Raw genomic sequence first — 21,756 nt, forward strand, 5'->3', positions numbered from 1 at the left:
GCAGCAAAGACTAGAAACAGAGGAGAATACCCCTCTTCTGAGGAAGCAGAAGGTACATGAATATGCTGGAGAGGGGTATGAAGTAACTGGTAGAAGCAGCAAATATGATTAATACAGAGAAGTCTAGGAAGATTTCTCTGAACTGATGCAGACGGAAGTCAGCTGATTTATGGCAATGGAAATGGGAAAAATAGTAGCCAAAATAACAACCAAAAAAAACCCAAACCCCAAATGCTTGGTAATTATAATGACCAAGACTGTACTCAAAGAAGAGTCAGAATGTTACCTCTCTCCCTACTTCTAGGCAGAAGTGGAGGACCAGGGATGTGGAATACTGAATACATACAACACCTGACTTGGGAGGCAGCTTATCATAATGAATAGAGAGCTGGGCATGGAGTCAGAGAGAAATGAATTTCATTCCTGCCTTAGATACTGTGTGACCCTGGGCTTCAGCCCCCACCCCCACAACCCAACGTATATTGAGACCCAGGAGTGAACAGACACACACACAGATGATTTGGTGTTTCCTTACACACAATGACTGACACAATGACACACATGAGACAACCACTTAGATTCGCATCTCCTGCCATTTAGAGAGCATGTTCTTCAAGTATTCTTTCTTCTCATCTTCACATCCTGGTGAAGTCCATCTTACAGATGAGGGCTGGAGCTATCTTTTGCCTCTTTTTGTAGCACTTAGCACAGTGCCTGACACAAAATAAACGCTTCCTGATTTATCTTGTGTCCCTGAGCTCCTGGAAGGGAGACACTGGTTACACTTTTTTCTCCCTGTCCCCAGCATCTAGGATGAATTCTGGCATGAAGCAAGCACTTAATACCTCTTTGATCAATTGACAACCACTAGCACTGGTAGTTTGGGGAGGAGGTGGGGAATTAGGATTATGATAACAAAATCAAGATGAGCATTTATTAAGCTCATGCTGTATACAGGTGTGAGAGATATTGGTGAAAACCTGACAGTTATATAAACTCTAGCTAGTCTTATTATAAGCAAATCCTTGCCTTGGGCAAAATCCATACGATCTCTGTGCCTCAGTTTACCTCTCTGTAAAAATAAAGGGGGGACTAGATCTGTGACCCCAGATCACACAATGGAAGAAGAGGCGTACCACACAGATCCAAGAAGACAGGAAGCCAACTATAAAGCAAAGAAACAACAAATCTCAGACGCAACCTACACAGACACACCCGACTCCACACAGATGGAGCCATCTGTGTGACATTAGGCAAATCACTTCCCTTCCTGAAACCTCAGTTTCCTCCTCTGTAAAGTGAGGGGGGATGGGCTAGATGACCTCCTAGGTGCAGCAGTTTGTCTCTGTCAGTCTCTCTCTCTCTCACACACATACACACACACACACTCTGAATAGAAGTCTGCAACGGAAGTTCTGGTGCCTTTCAGGCTAAAGGCTTTATTGGGGGTGCAGGTGGTAGTTACAGCCCTAACTCCCCAATTCCCCCCACACACATACACACTTCCACAGCTCCCTCCCCTGAGGCCTCTGACCTCCTGGGGAGAGCTGGGAAAAAGCCCTGGTCCTTACCCCACGGCCCCATAGCACCATCTGGTCAGACTCCTTGCCTCCCCAGTCTAGGGGGAGGGGATCTCCCAGGAAGGGGATGGTGGGAGGTTACCAGGTAGATTATGTGTGTCTGTGATGGGGGGGAGGAGGGGGAGTTTCTTGTCCCCAGCTCCAGACCTGAAAGATAGCACCATCGTGCAAACAGGGAAAAGGGGAGAGGGGATGAGAGGCAGGCATCACGGAGGCGGGATAGAGGAAGGGGTGTCCTGTGAACCCCCCCCTCCAACTCCGACCATCCAGGAGACCTGCAGCTGGAGCTGTGCGTGTGACTGGGCGGCCTGGAATTTGGGCTTGGCCCGAGGGGAGTGCCTCAAGTTCCCCACTTGGCCTGGGGCTGGGGAAAGTGGACAAAGAAGAGGCAGGGAGTCTGGAACCAGGATAGGGAGCAGGCCATGGAAAGACGCCAAGAGACTGGCCTTCTAGACCCACAGCTTTGCTATCTGGGGTCTCAGATAAGTCTCTTTCCCTCTGTGTGCCTCAGTTTCCTTGGATGTTAAATGAGAGTTGAATTGGTGGCCCCTAAGTGTCCCCTCCTAGTTCCCTCTTTTGGTGCCTCAAACCCCTTCCCCTCTGTGGGCCTCAGCTTCCTTCACTATAAATGGAGGCTCGGGAGACCTTTTAGGGTCACAGGTTCCTCATTTGTAAAATATAAACCATCTCTAAATTCCAAGACTCGTGGATTGGACAAGACACACCTCTTAAGTCCCCATCCCCACCAGCCCTGACATCTTCTGATTATGTGAAATGAAGGGGTGAAGTCTGGGAAGAGGGGCATCTGCTCAGTGACCCCAAAAATGGCAGAGCCAGAAGGGCCCTTATTAACTGCTAAATCCAACTACCTGCCCTCCTGGAAGGGGAAACTGAGACACAGAAAAGGCAAGGGAAACCAGACCAAGTCAGATAAGGGCCAGGGCTGGGGCCAGGGGCTAGGTTTGCTGACTCCCAGCCCAGGGTCTGCCTGCCGAGCCCGATTGTCTGGATGGAGTAAGGCCTGGGACGAGAGGCAGCTGAGGGGGTGAGAGCTCTGAAGAAGGAAGACTTTAAGGAGATGAAATATACAACTGGGGGCAGGAGGGGGGGGGGGAAGGAGTGGTCTGGCTTAAAGAGCCCCCAGGGAAACCTAGGGGGAAGGGTTCTGGTTTTGTATTCTCATCAGTTCTCCCCCACCCCCTCCCCGTACCTTTTGATTATAACAATTTTAAAGAGATCATTTATCACAAAAAGGGGAGGTTTTTCTCATCAATAAGGTGGTTATGTGTACCCCAGAGTTAAAAATAAAGCATGCTGTAGAAAAGATTCTTTGCCCTCCCCCCACCCTGAAAAACCCCCATTTATAAAGTAAACCCCTAAAAATATGGGTGAGGTAACTGTGTAAATAAATGAGCACCAAGAGATCCTGAGAGGGGGAGTGGGGTGGGAGGAGGGAAAGGGAAGGTCCCTGCCCTCCAAGGGGGGTGGTCACTGAGGGTTAGGAGGACCCTGCCCCTTGGGAGAGGTCTGGGACCAGTGGGAATGAGATGGGACTCCCCCCATCCCTGCTGAGAAGTTTGGTTGGCTCTCCCTGGGCCACCCACATCCCCCGAGACACAGGGGGGTAGGGTGGGAGGGGACAGTGAGGTAGGGCCCGGTGTGGGAAGGGGTGGGGAGGGGAGGGAGACACAGGTCCCTCCTCCCCTGGCCCCAGACCCCTCTATCCTGTGCGTAGGCTGCCGGCTTGGAGTGTGGCTAAGGTCCTGGGTGTGGGGAGAGAGGAAGGGGGAAGGGGGAAGGGGCTGGGGAGGGGTGGGGCGGAGAGGGGTGGGGCGGAGAGGGAAGTGGCTCAGGTGCCTGGGGTGAGCTCCTGAGGCATGGTCTCCTCCAGCTGAAAGGGACCCCTGGGCTGAGCTGTATCTTCATCCTCATAGAAAGAGAGCAGGGAGGTGGAGCCCAGGACTGTAGGATGAGCAGGAAGGGCAAAGTCAGGAACCCAGGAACACTCTCCCCCAGCCTTTGTCATGCAATAGCCTTAGTCTCTCCCAATTTCAATCTGTCCTCTGCTTCCTGGTCAGAGTGGTCTTTCTAAACCCCAGGTGTGACCACACACTCCCCTCCTCAATAAACTGCAGTGGCTCCCTATTACCTCCAAGATCAAATATGTAATCCCTTGTTTGGCTTTTTGTTTTGGTCAGGGCAGTGGGGGTTAAGTGACTTGCCCAGGGTCACATAGCTAGTAAGTGTCAAGTGTCTGAGGCCAAATTTGAACTCAAGTCCTCCTGAATCCAGGCCAGTGCTTTATCCACTTCGCCACCTAGCCACCCCCTTGTTTGGCTTTTAAAGACCCTTATGACAAGGCCCTTCCTACCTTTCCAGGCTTACACTTACTTGACTCTTCCATCCAGCGACACTGGCCTCCTGGCTGTTCCAGGATCAGGACCCTCCCCCTGCCCCCCTCCTCGATTTACACTAACTATCCCTCACGTCTGAATTCTCTCCCTGCTCACATCTACCTCTTGGCTTCCCCGACTGCTTTCAAGATTCAGCTCAGATCTCTCCTTCTGTAGGAGGCCTTTTCCATGCCCCAGGGATGAACATGTATGTATATTGTATGAACCTACATATGAACATATATGTAACTTGTCTGTTGTCTCCTCCCACAGAATGTAAGAGATAAAGTTGCTCAGGATCAGAGAGGATTTGGGGGCTGTTTGGAGGGTCTGGATACTCCCTAAGGATGACTATACAACTCCCACACTGTCTCCATCAGTCAGTCAACAAACATTTATGTAGTGCTTACTATCTACCAAGGGCTAGAGAGGCAAAATCAGTCCTACCCTGGGGGTAACCCACAGAATCCCAGTTGGCAGGAAGTTTAGAGGTCATCCCTCCTGGGAGGTACATTGGTTTTAGAATCAGGAGACCTGAGTTTAAATCTGGCCTCACACACCTACTAGCTGTGTGACCCTGGTTAAGTCACTTGATCTCTGCCTCAGTTTCCTCATATGTGAGGGGAACGGCTAGATGAACTCTAATGACCTTTCTAGCTTTGATTTCTATGATCTCTTCACTGAGACAGCCAGCCTTCACCTAAAGGTCTCCAGTGACAGGGAATCTGCTAACTCCTGAGGCAGCACGCTGAGCTGTGGGATGCCTCTGATCATCAGGAAATTCTTCCTTCTGCTGAGCCACCATCTGCCTCTCTGCAAATCCCCCCACTCACTGCTCCTAGCTCTGTCCTGGGGGTCAGGCTAGATTAGTCTGAGCCTCCCTGGAGTCAAACTGGAAATTCCTTTTAGGGAATCCATGGCATATAACCTGGATTAATTAGCCCAGGGCTTTCCTGGGCCCTTGCTGAAATGTCCCCTCCTGCCCAGAATCCTCTCACTCACCCATGGGCTCTTCAAGGTCCAGGAGCCTGGTATCAGCATCTGGTTGGGTGCCAGGGGTGGTCTCGCAACTCAGGAGAAAACTCTAGTGGGGAAGGAAGGAAGCAGAAATCAGTAAGTGCTTTCTGTGGCTCCCAGACCCAGTGTGTCCCTTCCTCCCTTCCCCCAGATGGCCATCCCTCTCTGTTCCCCACAGGCAGCTGGGTGATGTGGTGGATATCAGGAAGACCCTGGGCAAGTCACCTAACCCTGTTTGCCTCGGTTTCCTCATCAGCAAAATGAGTTGGAGAAAGAAATGGCGTACCACTTTGCCAAGAAAATCCCAAATGGGATCACGCAGTCAGACATGAATTAAAAAACAACCACGGGGGCAGCTAGGTGGCACAGTGGATAAAGCACCAGCCCTGGAGTCAGGAGGACCTGAGATCAAATCCAGCCTCAGACACTTGACACTTACCAGCTATGTGACCCTGGGCAAGTCACTTAACCCCAATTGCCTCATAAAAACCCAAAAAACAAAAACAAAAACAAAAAATGCTCGTCATTTGCTCACTGATGAGGCTTGAATGAGTTCTAGCTCTGATTCCCCCCCAGCCCTTGCTAGTGCCCCTCCCCCAACAAGTAACTTCGAATATCTTGGATACCAAGGCTTCTCCCAGTGGAAAGGAAGTTACTCTCTTTGACACTGAATATTAGCCTTTACAGAGAGCTTTAGGGTTGACAAAGTGCTTTACAAAAATCACCTTCTTTGGTCCTCACAACTCCAAGAGGCAAGCATTATTATTATTATTATGCCCATGTTTTAGGTAAGGGAACTGAGGTGAACTGAGGTTAAGTGACTTGCCTAGGGTCATACAGCCAGTAAGTGTTTGAAGCTAGATCTGAACTAAGGTCTTCCTGACTTCAAGCCCAGGGTTCTATCCACTGTGCTCCCTGGTAGCCATGGTAGGGCCTGCCAGGTTCTGGGTTCCAGACACACCTGGATTTCACACCTGCATCAGAATGAAGCAGCAGCAGAGAAACGGTCTAACATTATCATCATGAGAAGCACTTAGAGTGTATGATCTCATTTGAAGCCCACAACGATCCTGGGAGGGAGATACTATTATTGCTCCCATTTTAGAGATGGGAAAACTGAGAACTCCGGGGAAGCTACATGACTGAACCATGGTCATGTAGGTAGTCCATGTCAGATGTGGGATTTGAACCCAAGTCTCTCCTGACTCTGTCTAGTAATCTTCTCCCCATTGCCTCCATCACAGAAACATAAGGCTATCCATGGCGTAATGGTTGGAGTCAGGGCTGATAAATTCAGATCCTGGAGTCATGACTCAACAGCTGTGGGATTTTCTCCCTCTGGGCCCCACTTCCCTCCTGAGTCAACCGAATAGGTCAGCTCCATGATCCTTTGATTCTCTCCTTCAAGTCCCCCCAACCCCATCCCCTGCGCCCATATGGACGCCCCTATTCCCCAACCTACCAGGCTGAGGGGCGGCAGCAGAAAGTGTTCGGGTGCTGGGCTTGGGGATCGCTTGGGGGGCTTCACTCCTAGGGCCTCAGCTCCATTGTCCTCCTCTAAGCTCTGGGGCAGGGCCCTGCAGGAAAGGGAGAGAGAGAATTCAGGACCCCAGAGGCACAAACAGAGCAGTAAATATCAGCACTGGGAGTTGCAATCCTTTCCTCCCTTTTGTAAGGAGTCTTGACCAAGTATCTCAGATGTGCCCAGTCCCAGATCCATGTTAAGCACCAAGGGGAGAGGAATCAGTCTTGGTAACAAGGACTTCATCACTCAAGAGATCAGCTGTCGTTATGACCTGCACAAAATTAGATGGTAAGCTTCTTGAAGTCAGGGACTGTCTTTTGACTCTTTGTACCCCTAGTGTTTAGCATAGTGCCTGACATATGCAAGGCACTTAGTAAATGTTTATTGACTGATTAATCAAGGCTTTCACCCACATGGTTGTTGGCCTTCGTTCTCAGAGGACCAAAATGACATCACTATGTTGGGTTCAAGGTACTGTGTGTCCGACCGCGGCTGATCAGAGCAATTCAAGCTCAGAAGGCTCTACCACAGGTCAGCCACAAATAGTCCCCATGAACATTTGTTGTGGAGACGGCTCTAAATTTGTGCATCTCACGCTTCATTGGAGCTACTGTGGTTCTGCTTTGCTCATGCTGGGCAGGCCCGTGCCAGTGTCTCCCATGCCCAGGTCACCAAATCTGCAAGGTCAGGTCACTCCTTGAGGCACCTGTAAACTCCTGGGGGCGGGCAGGGGGGGGGCAGGCCCTCTTTCTCATTTGCTGGGAAATTATGGACGGCTTAACGTTCTTGCAGAGCATCTAAAAGATCGGTCTTTGGCCAGGTGCTAGGTAACATCTCTATCTCTCTTTGGAATAAAGGTATAGAAGTAACATTTATTTACAATGCCACACAGGCAGAGCGAACACACTGGGAAACTGAGTGGGGATCCCCAAAAGATCTCAACAGAACAGGTCCATGGGCCCAATCTTGGAAGACCAAGTGAAGTGGAGATCCATATAAAAATGTCTCCATTTTGGTTAAAAACAAACCAACTTTGAATCCTCAAGATGTGAAAGCGTGGTGGAAGCCTAAGGCTCTTCCCCTAGAAATTCAGACTAGCTTCGCCTTAAAAAGAGACTGCACTGGGGCAGCTAGGTGTTGCAGTGGCTAAAGCACCAGCCCGGATTCAGGAGGACCTGAGTTCAAATCTGGCCTACGAGCTAGCTGTGTGAATCTGGTCAAGTCACTTAACCGCCATTGTCCCACAAAACAAACAAAAAACCCCACAAAAAACAACAACGACAACAAAAAAAGAGACTGCACTCTAAGGGGCTCCCAAGTTCCTTGGTACTTGACAATCTAATGAATTCCAAACAGGAATAAATGAAGGTTTTTTAAAAAAAAAAAAGGGAAATGACATTTTTCTTGAGAATTAATGGCTCAGGGCTCTAAGGTTCTGCCTCTTAGCATGGCTTCCTGAGTACTGAGAGAGGGGAGGCATCCCAGCTTGCCCCTAGACCACCATGGGCAGCACTGAGTCTGGGGAACAGTACTAAGATGAATCAGATGTCCTTGATGAATCTCCTCCTTATCACTGCAGCTAAGAAAGCTGTATCCTGTTGACTGTCAGCTCTCCTCCAAGTTGTTTCCTTTCATTCAACATCTCGGCACTCATTCTGATCTGATTCCATGAGATATCTAATAGATACATACATACATACACACACACACACACACACACACACACACACACACACACATATAGAGCAAAGAACTGGTCACTGGAGACCGTGTTGAAATGAATGGAAAGAACAGTGGTCTTGAGTCAGAAGGCCTGAGTAAAGATATTAAACTGTGTGACCCTGGACAAGTGTCCAAACCCTTCTGAGCCTCAGTTTCCTAATCTGTAAGATGGGCTGAATAGTCCCACCATTGGTTTAAGGAAGTACTTCTTGAAAAATAAAACATGTTTTAGCTGTATGAGTCATGGTCATTCTCACGACGTCACTCCCCTGCTCAGATGTCTCTGAGTGGCTCTCTATTACCTTTGGGATAAAGTACAGACTCCCTCAGAACACCCAGCATTCAAGGCTGACCACCTTCTGGATTCCAGGTACCGTTCCACCCTTAGAAGCCACGACTTCACTGGATAAACTCTAGGTTTCGATCAAACTAGTCTATGTGACATCTCATTATCTTGTCCTATCCTCTACCACCTCCGTGCACTTATCTAGGCCAGGACTTCTTAAACTTTTTACACTCATGACCTCATTCTTGCCCAAGAAATTTTCTTTCTTTCTTTCTTTCGTGAGGCAATTGGGGTTAAGTGACTTGCCCAGGAGCACACAGCTAGTAAGTGTTAAATGTCTGAGGTTGGATTTGAACTCAGGTCCTCCTGACTTCAAGGCCGGTGCTCTATCTACTGCGCCACCTAGCTGCCCCCTTGCCCGAGAAATTTTTACATGACCCTGGGTGTTTAGGTATATAAAATAGGTAGTCAAATCAAACATTTACTGCCAAATTTTTCTTGACCCTCACATTCAGTTACATGACCCTGTGTGGGTTTGAGACCCATAGTTTAAGAAGTTTTGATTTAGGCCATGGCTGGCCCCTGTCTCTTTCTTCCCTTCTTCTAGCAGACAGCCTTCTACTTGCTTCTGGTTCCAGGCTCAGGACCCACCCTAATCACCCACACTTCAAAGGGCTTCCCTCTTCCTCCTCAGATTGGCCTAGAGCATCTGTTCTTCCCCACCCCTCCCCCCCATTCACATTCTATCTTGTACCACACTCATTTATTTTTAGGCCATCATTGTCTTGCTTCCTAGTAGACTGTCCTGGAGGGCAGAAAAAACAATGGCCGTCATTTTCCATTTATGTCCCCCCAGGATTAAGAGGGATGGGAACTAGACCTGAGATCTCACAGATGAGGAAACTCCTCTTACCAAGGCAGGTAGGCATCTTCTCCACAATTTATTGTCTTAAGAGAGATGCCTGGGGGTGGATATTGAGAAGTCAAGTGACTTATCTGCCACTATCCCCATAGAAGGTCCTTTTTTTTTGGGGGCAGGGCAATGAAGGTTAAGTGACTGGCCCAGGGTCACACAGCTAGTAAGTGTCAAGTGTCTGAGGCCAAACAGGTCCTCCTGAACCCAAGGCCGATGCTTTATCCACTGTGCCACCTAGCTGCCCTCTCCATAGAAGGTTCTTAATAAGAGTTAATGTAATCTCGGGATACACTAAGAGGCAGAGGAGGAGAGAAGAAACAAGCATTTATGAAGTGCCTATTACATGTCCAACACTGTGATAAGCACCCAACAGATGTTAGCTAATTTTTCTTGCATTTACGGTCTTTGAAACATGCTGATAAGCTGGAGAGTGTTCATTATTATTATTGTTCTGATGAATGTGGTTCTCAATATAATTGGCTTCCTTTGTAAGGTTTTATGCATTTTGTTTTTTATTTTGTTTTTTTTTTTGCGAGGCAATGGGGGTTAAGTGACTTACCCAGGGTCACACAGCTAGTAAGTGTCAAGTGTCTGAGGCCGGATTTGAACTCAGGTCCTCCTGAATCCAGGGCCGGTACTTTATCCACTGCACCACCTAGCTGCCCCTTTTATGCATTTTAACAACACAATTCTGAGATGAGGTCCCTGGGCTTCTCCAGACTGGAGACAATCTAGGAGCCAGAAAGGGTTAAGAATCCCCCAGAAGGAGGAAGGGCCTTGAGCCCGAGTCATGCAGGGATCAGCTGAAAGAAGGGGGCACCTTTGGCCTGGAGAAGAGTCTCAGGTTTGGAGGAGGCCATGACTGCCCTCTTCATGTACTGAATTTGGAGTGGAGGATGGGTTAGATTCCTTCTCCAGGGTCCCAGGAGGCAGAACCAGGAGCAAGGAAGGAAGTTGGGGAAAAGCAAATTTAGAGTCGGTGTCGGTAAAGACATCAGAGCAAGGCCAAAGGCCCTGCACCCTGAGACAGTCAGGTGGTGGCTGTTGGATGCCCGACTGCTCAGCAGATGCCCAGGCGTGGGCTGGCCCGGAGGGTGGCCCAGAGCCCCCTTCCACCTCCAAGCTTTCCTATATGCAGAGATCTCTAGATCACAAGATGTAATACCAGAAGGGGGACCCTAGATATTATCAGGTCCTACCCACCATCCCCTATGCCTTGTTTTACAGATGACAAAGCTGAAGCCCATAGGGGCTTCTCAGAAGGGCAGAATGTGGTAAATACCCGTGAGGGGCTCTGGCTAATGAGGGGTGGGGCACCACATAAAAGGGGGCTGGGGGTGCTCAGGAGAGAGTAAGTTGTGGTGGTAGAAAGAGCCCTGGTCTCAGAGGGGGAGAGACCTGGGTTACAGCCCTTGGCTTTGACACTCACAAGCCATGTGATCATGTTCCTCTGAGGGCCTCAGTTTCCCATCTGTAAAATGGGATAATTATACTTCTATTATCCACCTCAAGGTGGGGGAGGTGCAGTCATTCATTCATTCATTAATATAATTCACATTGAATTAAGTTATTAACCTACCACATGAAGAACAATTGTTCCTAGGTTCTGGGATAGTTTAAAATTAGGTAAGATTTGGTTCCTACCCTCAGACAGCTTAGAATCTATTAGGAAGAGGGAGACACAAACAACTATAATCTACATTATTAGACACAGATTGAGAGTTGGAAAGGATGTCCAAACCCTCTCTCTTTTTTTTTTTTTTGCAGGGCAAATGAGGGTTAAGTGACTTGCTCAGGGTCACACAGCTAGTTAAGGCATCAAGGTGTCTGAGGTTGGATTTGAACTCAGGTTCTCCTGAATCCATGGCCCAGTGCTCTATCCACTACGCACTTAGCTGCCCCCCAACCCTCTCATTTTACAGATGGGGAAACTGAGGCAAACAGGGTTAAGTGACTTGCCCAGGTTTATACAGCTAGTAACTATCTGAGGCTAGATTCAAACTCAGGTCCTCCTGACTCCTAGGGCAAGCACTTCTATCCACTGCGCCAGCTTGCCAATTTAAATTGGGGTCCTCTATTTCCAAATGCAAGGGTCCCAATCTCTCCCCCTCGTCTTTCCTAACTTCTGTACTCCATCCTCCCTCACTCTTCCGAGCTCCACTGGGGAGCTTGTGTCTGCAGGGTGGGTCCTCTGGCTCAGTCGTGGGTCGCTCCCCCACCGATGCAGAGCAGAGGACTCTGGGGGTCGGGGTGACAGGCCGTGGAAGCTTCGGGCACGGGGACGAGGGGTTGTTCCTAGACACCTTCGGGGGGCCCTAGTGGGCTGCTCACTGGTGGTTGAGCTGGAAATCATCGTCCATGGAGATGTAGGGGACAGCATCTCTAACTCTAGTGCCTCAATGTCCTGTGCAGAAGAGAAAAGAAGCCCCTGTGAGAGACCCTCCTTCTCCTGGAAGCTTCTTGGCCCCAGATTGAGACAAGTCCCCAGGGAGCCAGCCAGAACTGGTTCTGAGCTTGGGGAGACCCACCATCCTCTCATGAGTCACCCAGAAAGACTGGAGGACCCCACACCTAGAGCTGGCAAGGGTCTCAAAGACCATCCAGCGATTCCCCCAAATTTTTATAGAAGCAGAAACTGAGGCCCAAGAGGTTCACAGAATTCCAGGAGCATAGATGTCAAGCTGGGAAGAGACCTCAGAAGTTCTCTAAGGTACAGGTATCCCAATTTGCAGATGGAGAAACTGAGGACAACTCTGGTGCTTGGTGACAGAGTTGGTTTTGAACTCAAGCCTTTGCTCCCAATTCTACAACTTCAAGCTGCATCTATCATGGAATGCTGAGCTTTGGGGCAGGAGCCCCGGGGGCCAAACCCCACATCTGCCTTCTGAGACCCCGAACATTCCTTCTCGGGAGTGGAGTTCTCTTCCCTAGAAAAAGGGATGCTCTGATGCCTGAAGCACCTGCCCATCTCACGGAGCCATCTCTGAGGCTCGTATGAATTCATGTCCTCCTGACAACCCCATGGATGGGTCTTGAAGGGACCAGGCACCTCCATTTTATAGGTGAGGGAAACTGGTGAGCCTAAGGGACTAATTCAGGGTCACGCAGGACTCTACAGAGTGGGTCTCTCTGCTCCATCCAGCTACCTCTCTTTTTTTCTTTTTTTTTTTTGTGGGGCAATGGGGGTTTAAGTGACTTACCCAGGGTCACACAGCTAGTAAGGGTCCTGAGGCTGGGTTTGAACTCAGGTCCTCCTGAATCCAAGGCTGGTGCCTTATCCACTACGCCACCTAGCTGCCCCCCCCCCCCCCCCCCCCCCAGCTACCTCTCAAGAGCTCAGGAGGAATCAGAAAAATCTGAGTGGATAGAAGAGCTGTCACAAAGCCCAAGCACCTCCAATCCTCATTGCATGCAGATGCTGCCTCCTGCTTTGTACACAGTGCTAAGAAGACTGGGGGCCCATGACATTGGGAATGGTGAACTGAAGGAGAAAGGAATGGTGCTAGAGGCAGGCACCCAGAAAACAGCAAGACATGTTAGCCAGGAAGGAGATGGAAAGCACAAGACCCAAGAAAGGAGGCAGCCTCCCTGCCTCCCAGGCTCTGAGTGCAGGGGGGTCGGTCCGAGGGCCTCATAGAACTAACTATAGGATAGGGTGATAACAGTAACATCATGGGGCATGATGGCCAGAGTGTGGAATATAAAGGCTGGTTCAAAACCCAGGACCTCGGCATTGGAAGGCACCTCCAAGACCATCCATGATAAAGAACCCCCACTATTATAACCCTTACAGCTCAACCAGCTGCTGGGTAAAGGCCTCCAAAGACGGGGAGCTCACTACTTCCCCAGGTGGCCCGTGCCATTCTGGGGCAATTCTCAGTCACCCCAAGCCTCTTCTCTGCCTCTCCCCACACTGCTGTTCTCCACTCTGGGCCGTGCAGAAGGAGGCTAACCCCCCACCCCTCCCAGAGGGAGCCGTCTGTTCTCCAGGCTTGAACGTCCCTCGTCCCAGCGGCCCAGGTAGCGGGGAGGGAGCTAAGAAGGCAGCACGGGGGATTCTCGGCTTGTCCACTGACTCCCTCTGGCGTCTGGGGCCCAGCTTCTTCATTTGTCCAGATGGGGCTGAGTGAGGAGGAGGATGGAGGCTGACGGCCTCCCTAGGCCTGGGCCCTTAGCCTCTGGATGAAGCCTATGAAACGACGATCTCTACCACACTCCAGACTGGCTCCAAGAAAACTCCCAGGGCACCCCCTTTCTTCACTAATCCACCATTCTGGGTGCCCCCCACGGGACACCACCTGCTACCACCACCCCCGCCCCTCACCGGGGTCAAATGCCATTCCCTCCTGGGAGGAGTCTGGGCAGGAAGTCACTACTTCAGGCTTCAGGATTCCATCCAAGCATGTTTTCTTTCCTTCCTCAGGCGCTACTGATTGCTCTGGGAAAGTCTCTTGACCTCTCTGGGCCTGGGATGTCTTTTCTATAAAATGAGGGTCGGTTGGACTAGATGATCACTGAGGTCATGTTTTGGCTCTACATCCCGTGCTCCTCCTTCATACACGGCTGTGCTAGATGGGGCACAGTAGAGTCAGGAGGCCCTGAGTTCAAATCCTGCCTCAGACAGGCACTCATTGAGGGACCCTGAGCAAGTCACTTTTCCTCTCCAGTCCTCAATTTCTTTATCAATAAAATAAGGGTGTCAGGCTTGAGGGCCTCTAAGGTCCTTCTTCCGATTCTAAATCTACACCCCGGGAAAGGAACTTGGCAAATACCATTTCTATATCGCTCGCCCCCATTGTGCACAGGAGGAAATTGATGTCGAGAGAGAGAAGAGATTTGTCCAGTCAGAGAAAGGAAAGAAGCCGGGGACTCGGACAGGGTACACAGGCCTATCCCAGCCCCCCAATCTGGCCCTACCTGCTCCATATCTAGAGTTTCCACAGCCTCCGGGGGCTTGCCAAAGCCAAACATTTTGTGTACGTTTTCCATTTCCAGGAGTAGGCCATTTGGAAGATCAGCCTGTGGGGGAGATGAAGACAAGGCAACGGCTGAGTCCAGAAGTCTGTCAAGTGAGGGCACCTGGCATCAGATCATCTCCAAGGCTGGGTCCATCTCTGCATGCCAGATGGGATGGGAAGCCCAGTCCAGCCAGGAATGGGGAGTGGGAAGCCAAGCAGCAAACAGTGGGGGAGGAGCTGAACCTCCAGAGGCTGACCCCAGACCGCTCCATCCAGGGGTCAGCAAAGCCCCGTGAAGAGGTCAGAGTGGGGTACCCAGAACTGGGTCGTTCAGTAATGGAATCTTTGGAAATGGTTTTCTGTTTTTGTAATATTCTTAGTAAATACCAACAGATAGGAACACTTCCATGGACAAAGAAGAAAAGAGAAAAATGACTATGTCTGAAACTGGGAATCTCAAGGTCAAAGGCTCTGGGGAAGAGGGAGCCAAATGTCAAGGTCAGTCAGCCCAAAACCTAGGAGAAGAAAAGCCTTGCCCCTTGCCCTGGGAGGCGAATATCAAGTGGATCATCCTGTTTCGAGACCGGGGACCTAGGAATCACCATGGCAGGCAGGGAATGGGAACTTAAGGGGTGGGAGAGGTCACAAGTCAAGAAAGGACAAAGGTTAGAGGTTAAGTCCATATCTACCCTGGGGTTAAATGTGTTAGTGAGTGGAGAGTATATCAATACCAATGACAATACAGGGGATGAGGGAAGAAGATTCAGGAACATATCATTGTAGAGCTAGAGAGGGCCTTAGAACAGGGAATGTCAGAGCCGGGGGGGGGGAGGGGAAACCACAGTTATATAGCACCCATCTACACCAGGGCACTGTGCTAGGGCACTTTCAAATAAGTTCAGCCGATCCTCACATTGCTTTTTGGATTATACCCCATTGCTCGCTAGAACAGTACACCCAGAAAAGCAGCCTTGCCAGGTGTGGTGATTGGCCCAGGAGGCCTGCATACCGGTGGGGGGCTTCGAGGACGCTCTTTGGCTGGGGGTCCACTGGGGATGGCGGCAGCAGCAGCAGCAGCAGGGGCAGGGGTGGCCCCGTCCAGGATGGGAGCCAGGAGGCACCGAAGGTCTGGGCTGCAGAAGCGGCGAGGGTCAGCGGCCAGAATGGCCTCACTCAGAGCTGGGGGCTTCAGGAAGGCAAGGATCCTGGGGCCGGGGGTATCTGTGAGATATGTCCTGGGCTGGTTACATGGGGTGGGCTGGGGCAGCTGAGGGCCCGCCCCAGTGTGGGGATGGGATTTGGGGCGGGGGGGCGGGCAGGAGGCTGGCCTGGATATTATAGGGAGGGGGAGGAGAGAGAAATCCTGACTCGGTGTCTGAGAATCAAGGGAGTGAGCTGCCTAACCTAGTTGAAGAAACAAGAAGGTAGAGGGTCCTCCTGGGAGGTCGCTGGATCTTGGGGAGAGGAGGACAAAGGGAAGGGGGGGGAGGGCCCTGGGGGCCATGGAGAGCCTGGAGGCCTTCCTGGAGGAGAGGTGAACTAACAGGTGAGTGTCAGAGGTCATTCCAGGCAGGCATAGGGGTGGGGGGCAGGAGGGGCTATTGCTGGAAGGACATGGGCTGGATACTTGGCTGAGGGGCACGGGTGGGATCCTGGGATGCACAGGAGCCAAGGCAGTGGGCAGGATGCCAGCCGTGATGGAGAAGGTGAGACAGCCCATGAGCCTCCCCCCTCTCCTCTCTCCACCTCCCAGTCTCCTTGGCCTCAGTGCCCCATACCCAAGCCGTCTCCGAGACCCTGAGGGTTCTTCTCCGAGGGAGGCCCACGTTCGGTGGATCGGGCGGGCCGGCGGCTTGGCTGCTCTGTCTGCTCCAGGGATAGCACCACCCCGGTCTCCTCTACCCGGCTGGAGGGAGTCAGGATGGGGCAGAGGGGGGAGGGGGTCAGGAGAGGGAGAGCAGAGCTCTCTCATCCCCTGCAGCCCCCCCCAGCCTATTATAAGAATTGCCCCAGGGGTGATATCCCAGCTCTCAGGACCCCATAGGCCTAAATGGCTTCATACAGAACCACGCCGGAGCTGGAAGAGACCACTGAGTTCTCCGCTCCCTTCGTTTTACAGCTGGGGGGAAACTGAGGCTCAGAAGGGGAAGGAGGCTTCCCAAGAGAAAGGGGCAGGCGCCAGATCTGAAGCCAGGTCACCTGACCCCCAGCACAGGTGTCCCCTCCCTCCAGTATAAGGGGCCTCGCCTTCGCCACCACCTCCCCCCTCCCTCTCCCCCAGGGGGTCCCGCTCCCTTCCCTTGCCCCATACAAGACCTCAGCACAAAATGGACACAGACAACGCTTTCGCGGCTGGGGACCTCGGCCGCCTGATATCACTGTGGCCTGGGTCTGGGTCAGGGGAGTAGCCGCCATTGCGGGCCAGGAAAACGAACTGCCCGGTCACAGCCTGGCCCTTGCTGAGCACTAGGGAGGGCAGAAGTGGTGGGGGAGGGTCAGGCAGAGGTGGGGGGCTCGGGGTGAGGGTGGGGGGCTCGGGGCGGGGGTGGGGGGCTCGGCAGAAGGGTAGGAGGCTCCCAGGCAGCCAGGGAGGAAAAGGCTTTCAGACGGGCTGGGGGCAGGAGACCAGGGCTAAGAGCCCCTCCCGCCACTGTGGCAGGGCCGGGGGAGGGGAGGGTGTCTCTAGGGGTGCTCACAGGTGTGGATGCTCTTGCTGACGGCATCTGAGTCCAGGGCATGGATGTACTCGTAGGCTGAGCAGCCAATCAGATCGTCTGGACTATAGCCCGCCACTTCTGAAATCCTGGGGGTAGAGAACATGGGCCCTGTCAGTCCTGACTTGCTCTAGCCCAGAATCCTGAGAATGGGGGACTGGCCCAAGGGGAAGGAGGGGAGAGGACAGGAGTGTGGGGAGGGCGGAGAGGATGGGGGAGGGGATGCTTGGAAGGGAAGGGACTAAGTAAAGGGGAGAGGGGGGAGGGAGAAGCAGAGGAAGGGGTGGGGATGAGCACAGATCTGGGGCAATAGAGAGAGGAGAGGGGGTAGGAGGGAAGGGAGCTGGCTTGGGGGGTGCAGTACGTGGTGCCAGGCAGGAACCAAGGACAGACCTCTCATCGCAGTGAGTGAATTTCATGTCCAAGCTGTGCCGACTGAGGAAGGGCCCCACGGCCCAGGGGTGGCTCCAGGCTGCTGGGGTGCGGGGATGCTTCACAGATCAGACAAGGCAACGGAGGGGTGGCTCAGGCCCGGGCCCCCCACCCGCAGAAGGCTCCGAAGGTGGGCTATAGGCCCTCATGTGCCCCGTACAGTGCAGAACCTGGTGTGTGGAAGGGGTGGGGATCAGCGGCAGACAGACTGGGTCTTCCCTGCTGCAGGCATGCTCTGCCTACCTGCCCAAGGCCAGGGGCTTTGTTCTACCCCACCCTGTACATTAGGTGTCCTAGAGATGCTGAACTCTATAGCCCCAGCCTCTGGTTCCCCTGCACTGCCCCCTGTACCTCTGCCCCTCAGTTTCTCAGACGGGCCCCCTGGTTTTCCCTATACTTGGGCACCGACACAAAGGATCATAGATCTATGGATGAAAGGAGCCCCAGAGGCTATTGGTTCAACCTTCTCCATTTTATAGATCAGCCAACTGTTCAGCCTAGAGAAAGAAGTCCTGATGCCTGCAGACAGCCCGCCCTAGCCCCCCAACTTCCCGGAAGGTACTCTGATGCCCCTTCCTCCCGCCCCACCTTCCCTCTGCCCCTTGCTTCCCTTGGGGACAGCTCTTTAGAAACTCATTGTCCTAGTTTGTGAGCCCCCTGAAGTCGCCCCCTGTGACACACTGTCAGTGGTGTCCTCAAGCTCCCAGGAGCCTCTGAACCTGAGTGACTGGATCCCTGCCCTAACTCCCCGAGACCTTTGCCCCAGAGACTCCTACCTCCCCGAGCGGTCCCTCTTTGCCCCAGGGCTCCCCATGTCCCAGCCTCCCCTGGGCTTCCTGGGTCCATGGGACCCCCTCCTTGCCCCTGGAGGCCCCCTACCTGCCAGGTGCAGCGTTGAGGTTAAGGGTGGCGTCCGCGCTGGTGAGGGTACTCTTCATCCGGGAGGGAGGAAAACTCCGCTCTGGTGGGTGCCTCCAGTTTCTTCTTGGATAGGCCTGGGGGAGGGTGGCAGAGGAAGGACACAGAAGGCATTAAGCTCCCATGGGAAGTGGTCTCCAATCCTGGGGAACAAGGGCTTTCTGTGGCCAGGGCTGGATCCCCCCTCCTCAAAGAGGGTCTTTTCCCCAAGTGCTCCCTGATCTCACACAGATCAGGCCCAGGCCCAGGGAGGCTCTAGGTCACACAGGTGAAGTTTCAGAGTAGGATATGAACCCAGACCCTCTGCTTCCAGGGCCAGGTGCCTCCCCATTTTCCCTGCCCGTCGCTTCTACCCAAGACCCAGGATGGGGGTGGGGCAGTCCTGAGGTGGGGGAGAAGCCTTTGGGATGTGCCTCCCTAAGGGTAGGTCTGTGAGTTCCCCCTGGGATGGCAGAGAAAGGATTCGGAAGGTTGGGGATAAGAGCCAGACCTGTGAAAGGGCTCACCCTGCCTGGGTCAGGACATCGTGAAGCTCCTCCTGGTCACAGGGATGGACAGAAATCGAAGACACTGTGTCCAATGAGCTCTAGCTACAGGGAGGAAGGTGTTGTGGGCGGGGTCCTGCTGGCTTTCCCCAACCTCAGGACCCCACGCTCCTGGAGGTAAGTGACAAACCATACAGCCAATTCCCTCCTGGGCTCCGGCCTGGGCTAGGCCCTGGCCTTTGGGGTTTTTTCCTTCTGGCCCCGACTTCCCTTCTAACACCCTGGCTCCGATATCATCCCTCCCAGGTGCAGAACCTCCCTAGGGTCATCACCCCAGCACCCAGCATCAGGGAGATGAACATAAAGACGGGCAGAGAGACAAGCTCAGAGTTGAACCTGAAGGATATCTCATCCAGCCCATTCCTGAGCACTGAGCCCTTTATAACATCCAGCCTCTGAATTCCTCCAAGTGATGGGGAACTCACTATTTCTCAGAAGCTGAGAAAAGGAAATGTTGTTAGAAAATTAAAAACAAATATGGGCCCACCCTATTTCTGACTTGCTGTGTGACCGTTGGGTGAGTCACTTCCCCTCTCTGGACTCCCCCCTTAAAATGGAAGGGTCCAGAGTCAATGATCTCTAAGGACCTCCTAGCATATGGTCCACATCCCAGCCCAAGGGGAGCAGTGCTCACTTGGCTCAGCCCTAGGTGTTTGCTGACATTCTCAGACAGATAGGCCATGTCCCCCTCGGCCGTCAGCACCATGACAAAGCCATCCAGGGCCTTCAGGTAGCAGCGTCCAGTGGCTCCCCGGACCCTGCACCAGCTGCTGAAACCTCGCTCCAGTCCCTGGAAGGAGAGGCACAATGAGTCCCAGGACCCCGGCCTCCTCCATGTGGGTAGCTCAGAGCTTACAGCTCTGCCCACTCAAGGGCACTGGGGCTCCCTGGGGGCGAGAGGGCTGAAGGAAAAGGGGAGAACTTTCCCAGGGGCCGCCCTGGGCCAGGGTCCTCTCAGGGAATGAATGTCTGAGGAGCCTCCAAGCCGCCCCTTCCTGCTGCAGCCCTCACCTGCTGCACAGAGGCGGTGCATCCGAAGGTAGCTGATGGTGAGACGCATGATGGAAGCCTTGTCCAGATGGGCGCTGACCCCGGCGAGCGAAGGGCAACGTGTGGGCAGCAGCTGGTATATGCACCTCGGTCTCCTGGCTCCGGCGCTTCGGGCTGCATCCCGGGACTTCTCCTTCCGAAGTTCTGGGGTGGACCTGCCCGGGAGGAGGGGATGGGATGAAATGGGAACCCCAGCCCCCAAAGACCCCAAGGGGTTTTGGCCCACAGGAGACCCAGGATCTGAGTGGGGGAGGAAGGAGAGAGGAGATGTTGGGCAGAATTCTCTAGAGACTTTCCCTGAGGGCTGGAAGCAGCAGCCCTTCCCAGCTCTGACATTCCCTGTTCTAAGGGCCTTCCCACCTCTAATAGTCTATATTCTAAAGGCCCTCCCAGCTCTGCCTTCCTTCTTCTAAGGGTGCCAACCCCCTATCCCCATCTCCTATTTCTGTCTAGGGTTCTTTCCAGTCAGTTGCTAGGGCCTTCCCTTCCAGTTCTGACAGTCCATGTTTAAAGTCCCCCCTCCCCCATCGATATTCTCTATTCTAAGGTTCTTTCCAGCTCTGACATTCAGTTCTAAGAACCCTCCCACCCAGCTCTGACGATTCCCTTTCTAAGGGCCTTGCCACATCTAATATTCTATTGCTAAAGGCCCTCCCAACTCGACATTCTCTGTTCTAATCTTCCCCCAACAGTTCTCTGTTCTAATCCCCTGTCCCTCGACTCGGACATTCGATAGTCTTTGTTCTAAGGATCTTCCTAAATCTGATGTTTGACTTCATTCGTCTCCCCAGACTGGCTACCTGCCTCTGTTCCTGTACATGCCACCTGGATTCCTGGCTCCTCTCCCTGTCTCTGCCTGTGCCACTCTGCTCCCTGTACTCCCTGTCCCCCCTGGCCGGCCCGGGCCCCTTCCACACCCTAACTTATCTGCTGGTTTACTAGACCAGGAGAGGTCCTGCTGCTGGCGGCTGAGCCAGGTGCCCCGGGGAGGGACTGAAGCATAGCAGAAAGGGGTTAAAGGTCTCGGTCCTTGGGAGGAGGGGTGCGGGAAGAGGACACTTCTCCTGTGGAACTCAGGAGAGGCCTACCTGGCTCTTTTGCTCTGCCTTAGCAGAGCCAGGAGTGAGTAACAATATAAGGGCTGGGATAAACCAGCAAGACCAGCCCCCTCATCTATGGGGTAGGTGGGAAGCGGCTGGGCTTGGTGGATGGAGGGACTGGGCATGGAGTCAGGCAGACCTGAGTTCAAATTCTGCCTCAGATACTTACTACCGGCACATTATTTAATCTCCCCCCAAACTCGCTTCCTTAGCTGTAAATGGGGACAACAAGAGCACCTTGTTGTGAAGATCAACTGGGACAGTCTATAAAGTGCCAAAGTGCTGAATGTCTGCTATCATCATGGGTGTTGTCACTGTCACTGGCATCACCACTGTTATTACCTGTAACCCCCTTGTAATCAGTGTGACCAAAGAAGCTCAGAAGGGGCTCAGAATGAGCTTACGGCATTGGGTTTCTACCTGGAAAAGGCCTTGGCTCTTATCTAAAGCAGCCCCCTGAGTTTACAAGATGGGGAAACTGAGACTTGGAGAGTAGTAATAAGTTGTCCATGGGTGCAGAAATAATAAGGAAGCAAGAGCAGAGTTAGGGTGCACAGCCTGGTCCTCGGATCCCCCAAATCAAGTGCTCTGCAGGGCAAG

General features: G+C 52.7%; 1 protein-coding gene across 1 annotated transcript; it reads right to left on the reverse strand.

The window, feature by feature from the left end:
* Positions 1-1,432: 1,432 nt before the first annotated feature.
* Positions 1,433-21,565, reverse strand: HIF3A (hypoxia inducible factor 3 subunit alpha). The gene is given in 25 exon segments (XM_043993897.1): positions 1,433-3,542; positions 4,976-5,057; positions 6,453-6,569; positions 10,460-10,567; positions 11,586-11,774; positions 11,776-11,813; positions 11,816-11,843; positions 14,357-14,458; positions 15,407-15,618; positions 16,176-16,303; positions 16,714-16,748; positions 16,750-16,797; positions 16,799-16,863; positions 17,094-17,200; positions 17,505-17,554; positions 17,556-17,617; positions 17,620-17,724; positions 18,433-18,487; positions 18,489-18,549; positions 18,977-19,017; positions 19,019-19,051; positions 19,641-19,744; positions 19,747-19,797; positions 20,018-20,211; positions 21,561-21,565. Coding segments are annotated over 25 exon segments (2,133 nt in total). The 3' UTR covers positions 1,433-3,429.
* Positions 21,566-21,756: the final 191 nt, after the last annotated feature.

The sequence above is a fragment of the Dromiciops gliroides genome, chromosome 3, assembly GCF_019393635.1.
Source record: "Dromiciops gliroides isolate mDroGli1 chromosome 3, mDroGli1.pri, whole genome shotgun sequence".
Taxonomy (NCBI): Eukaryota; Metazoa; Chordata; class Mammalia; order Microbiotheria; family Microbiotheriidae; genus Dromiciops; species Dromiciops gliroides.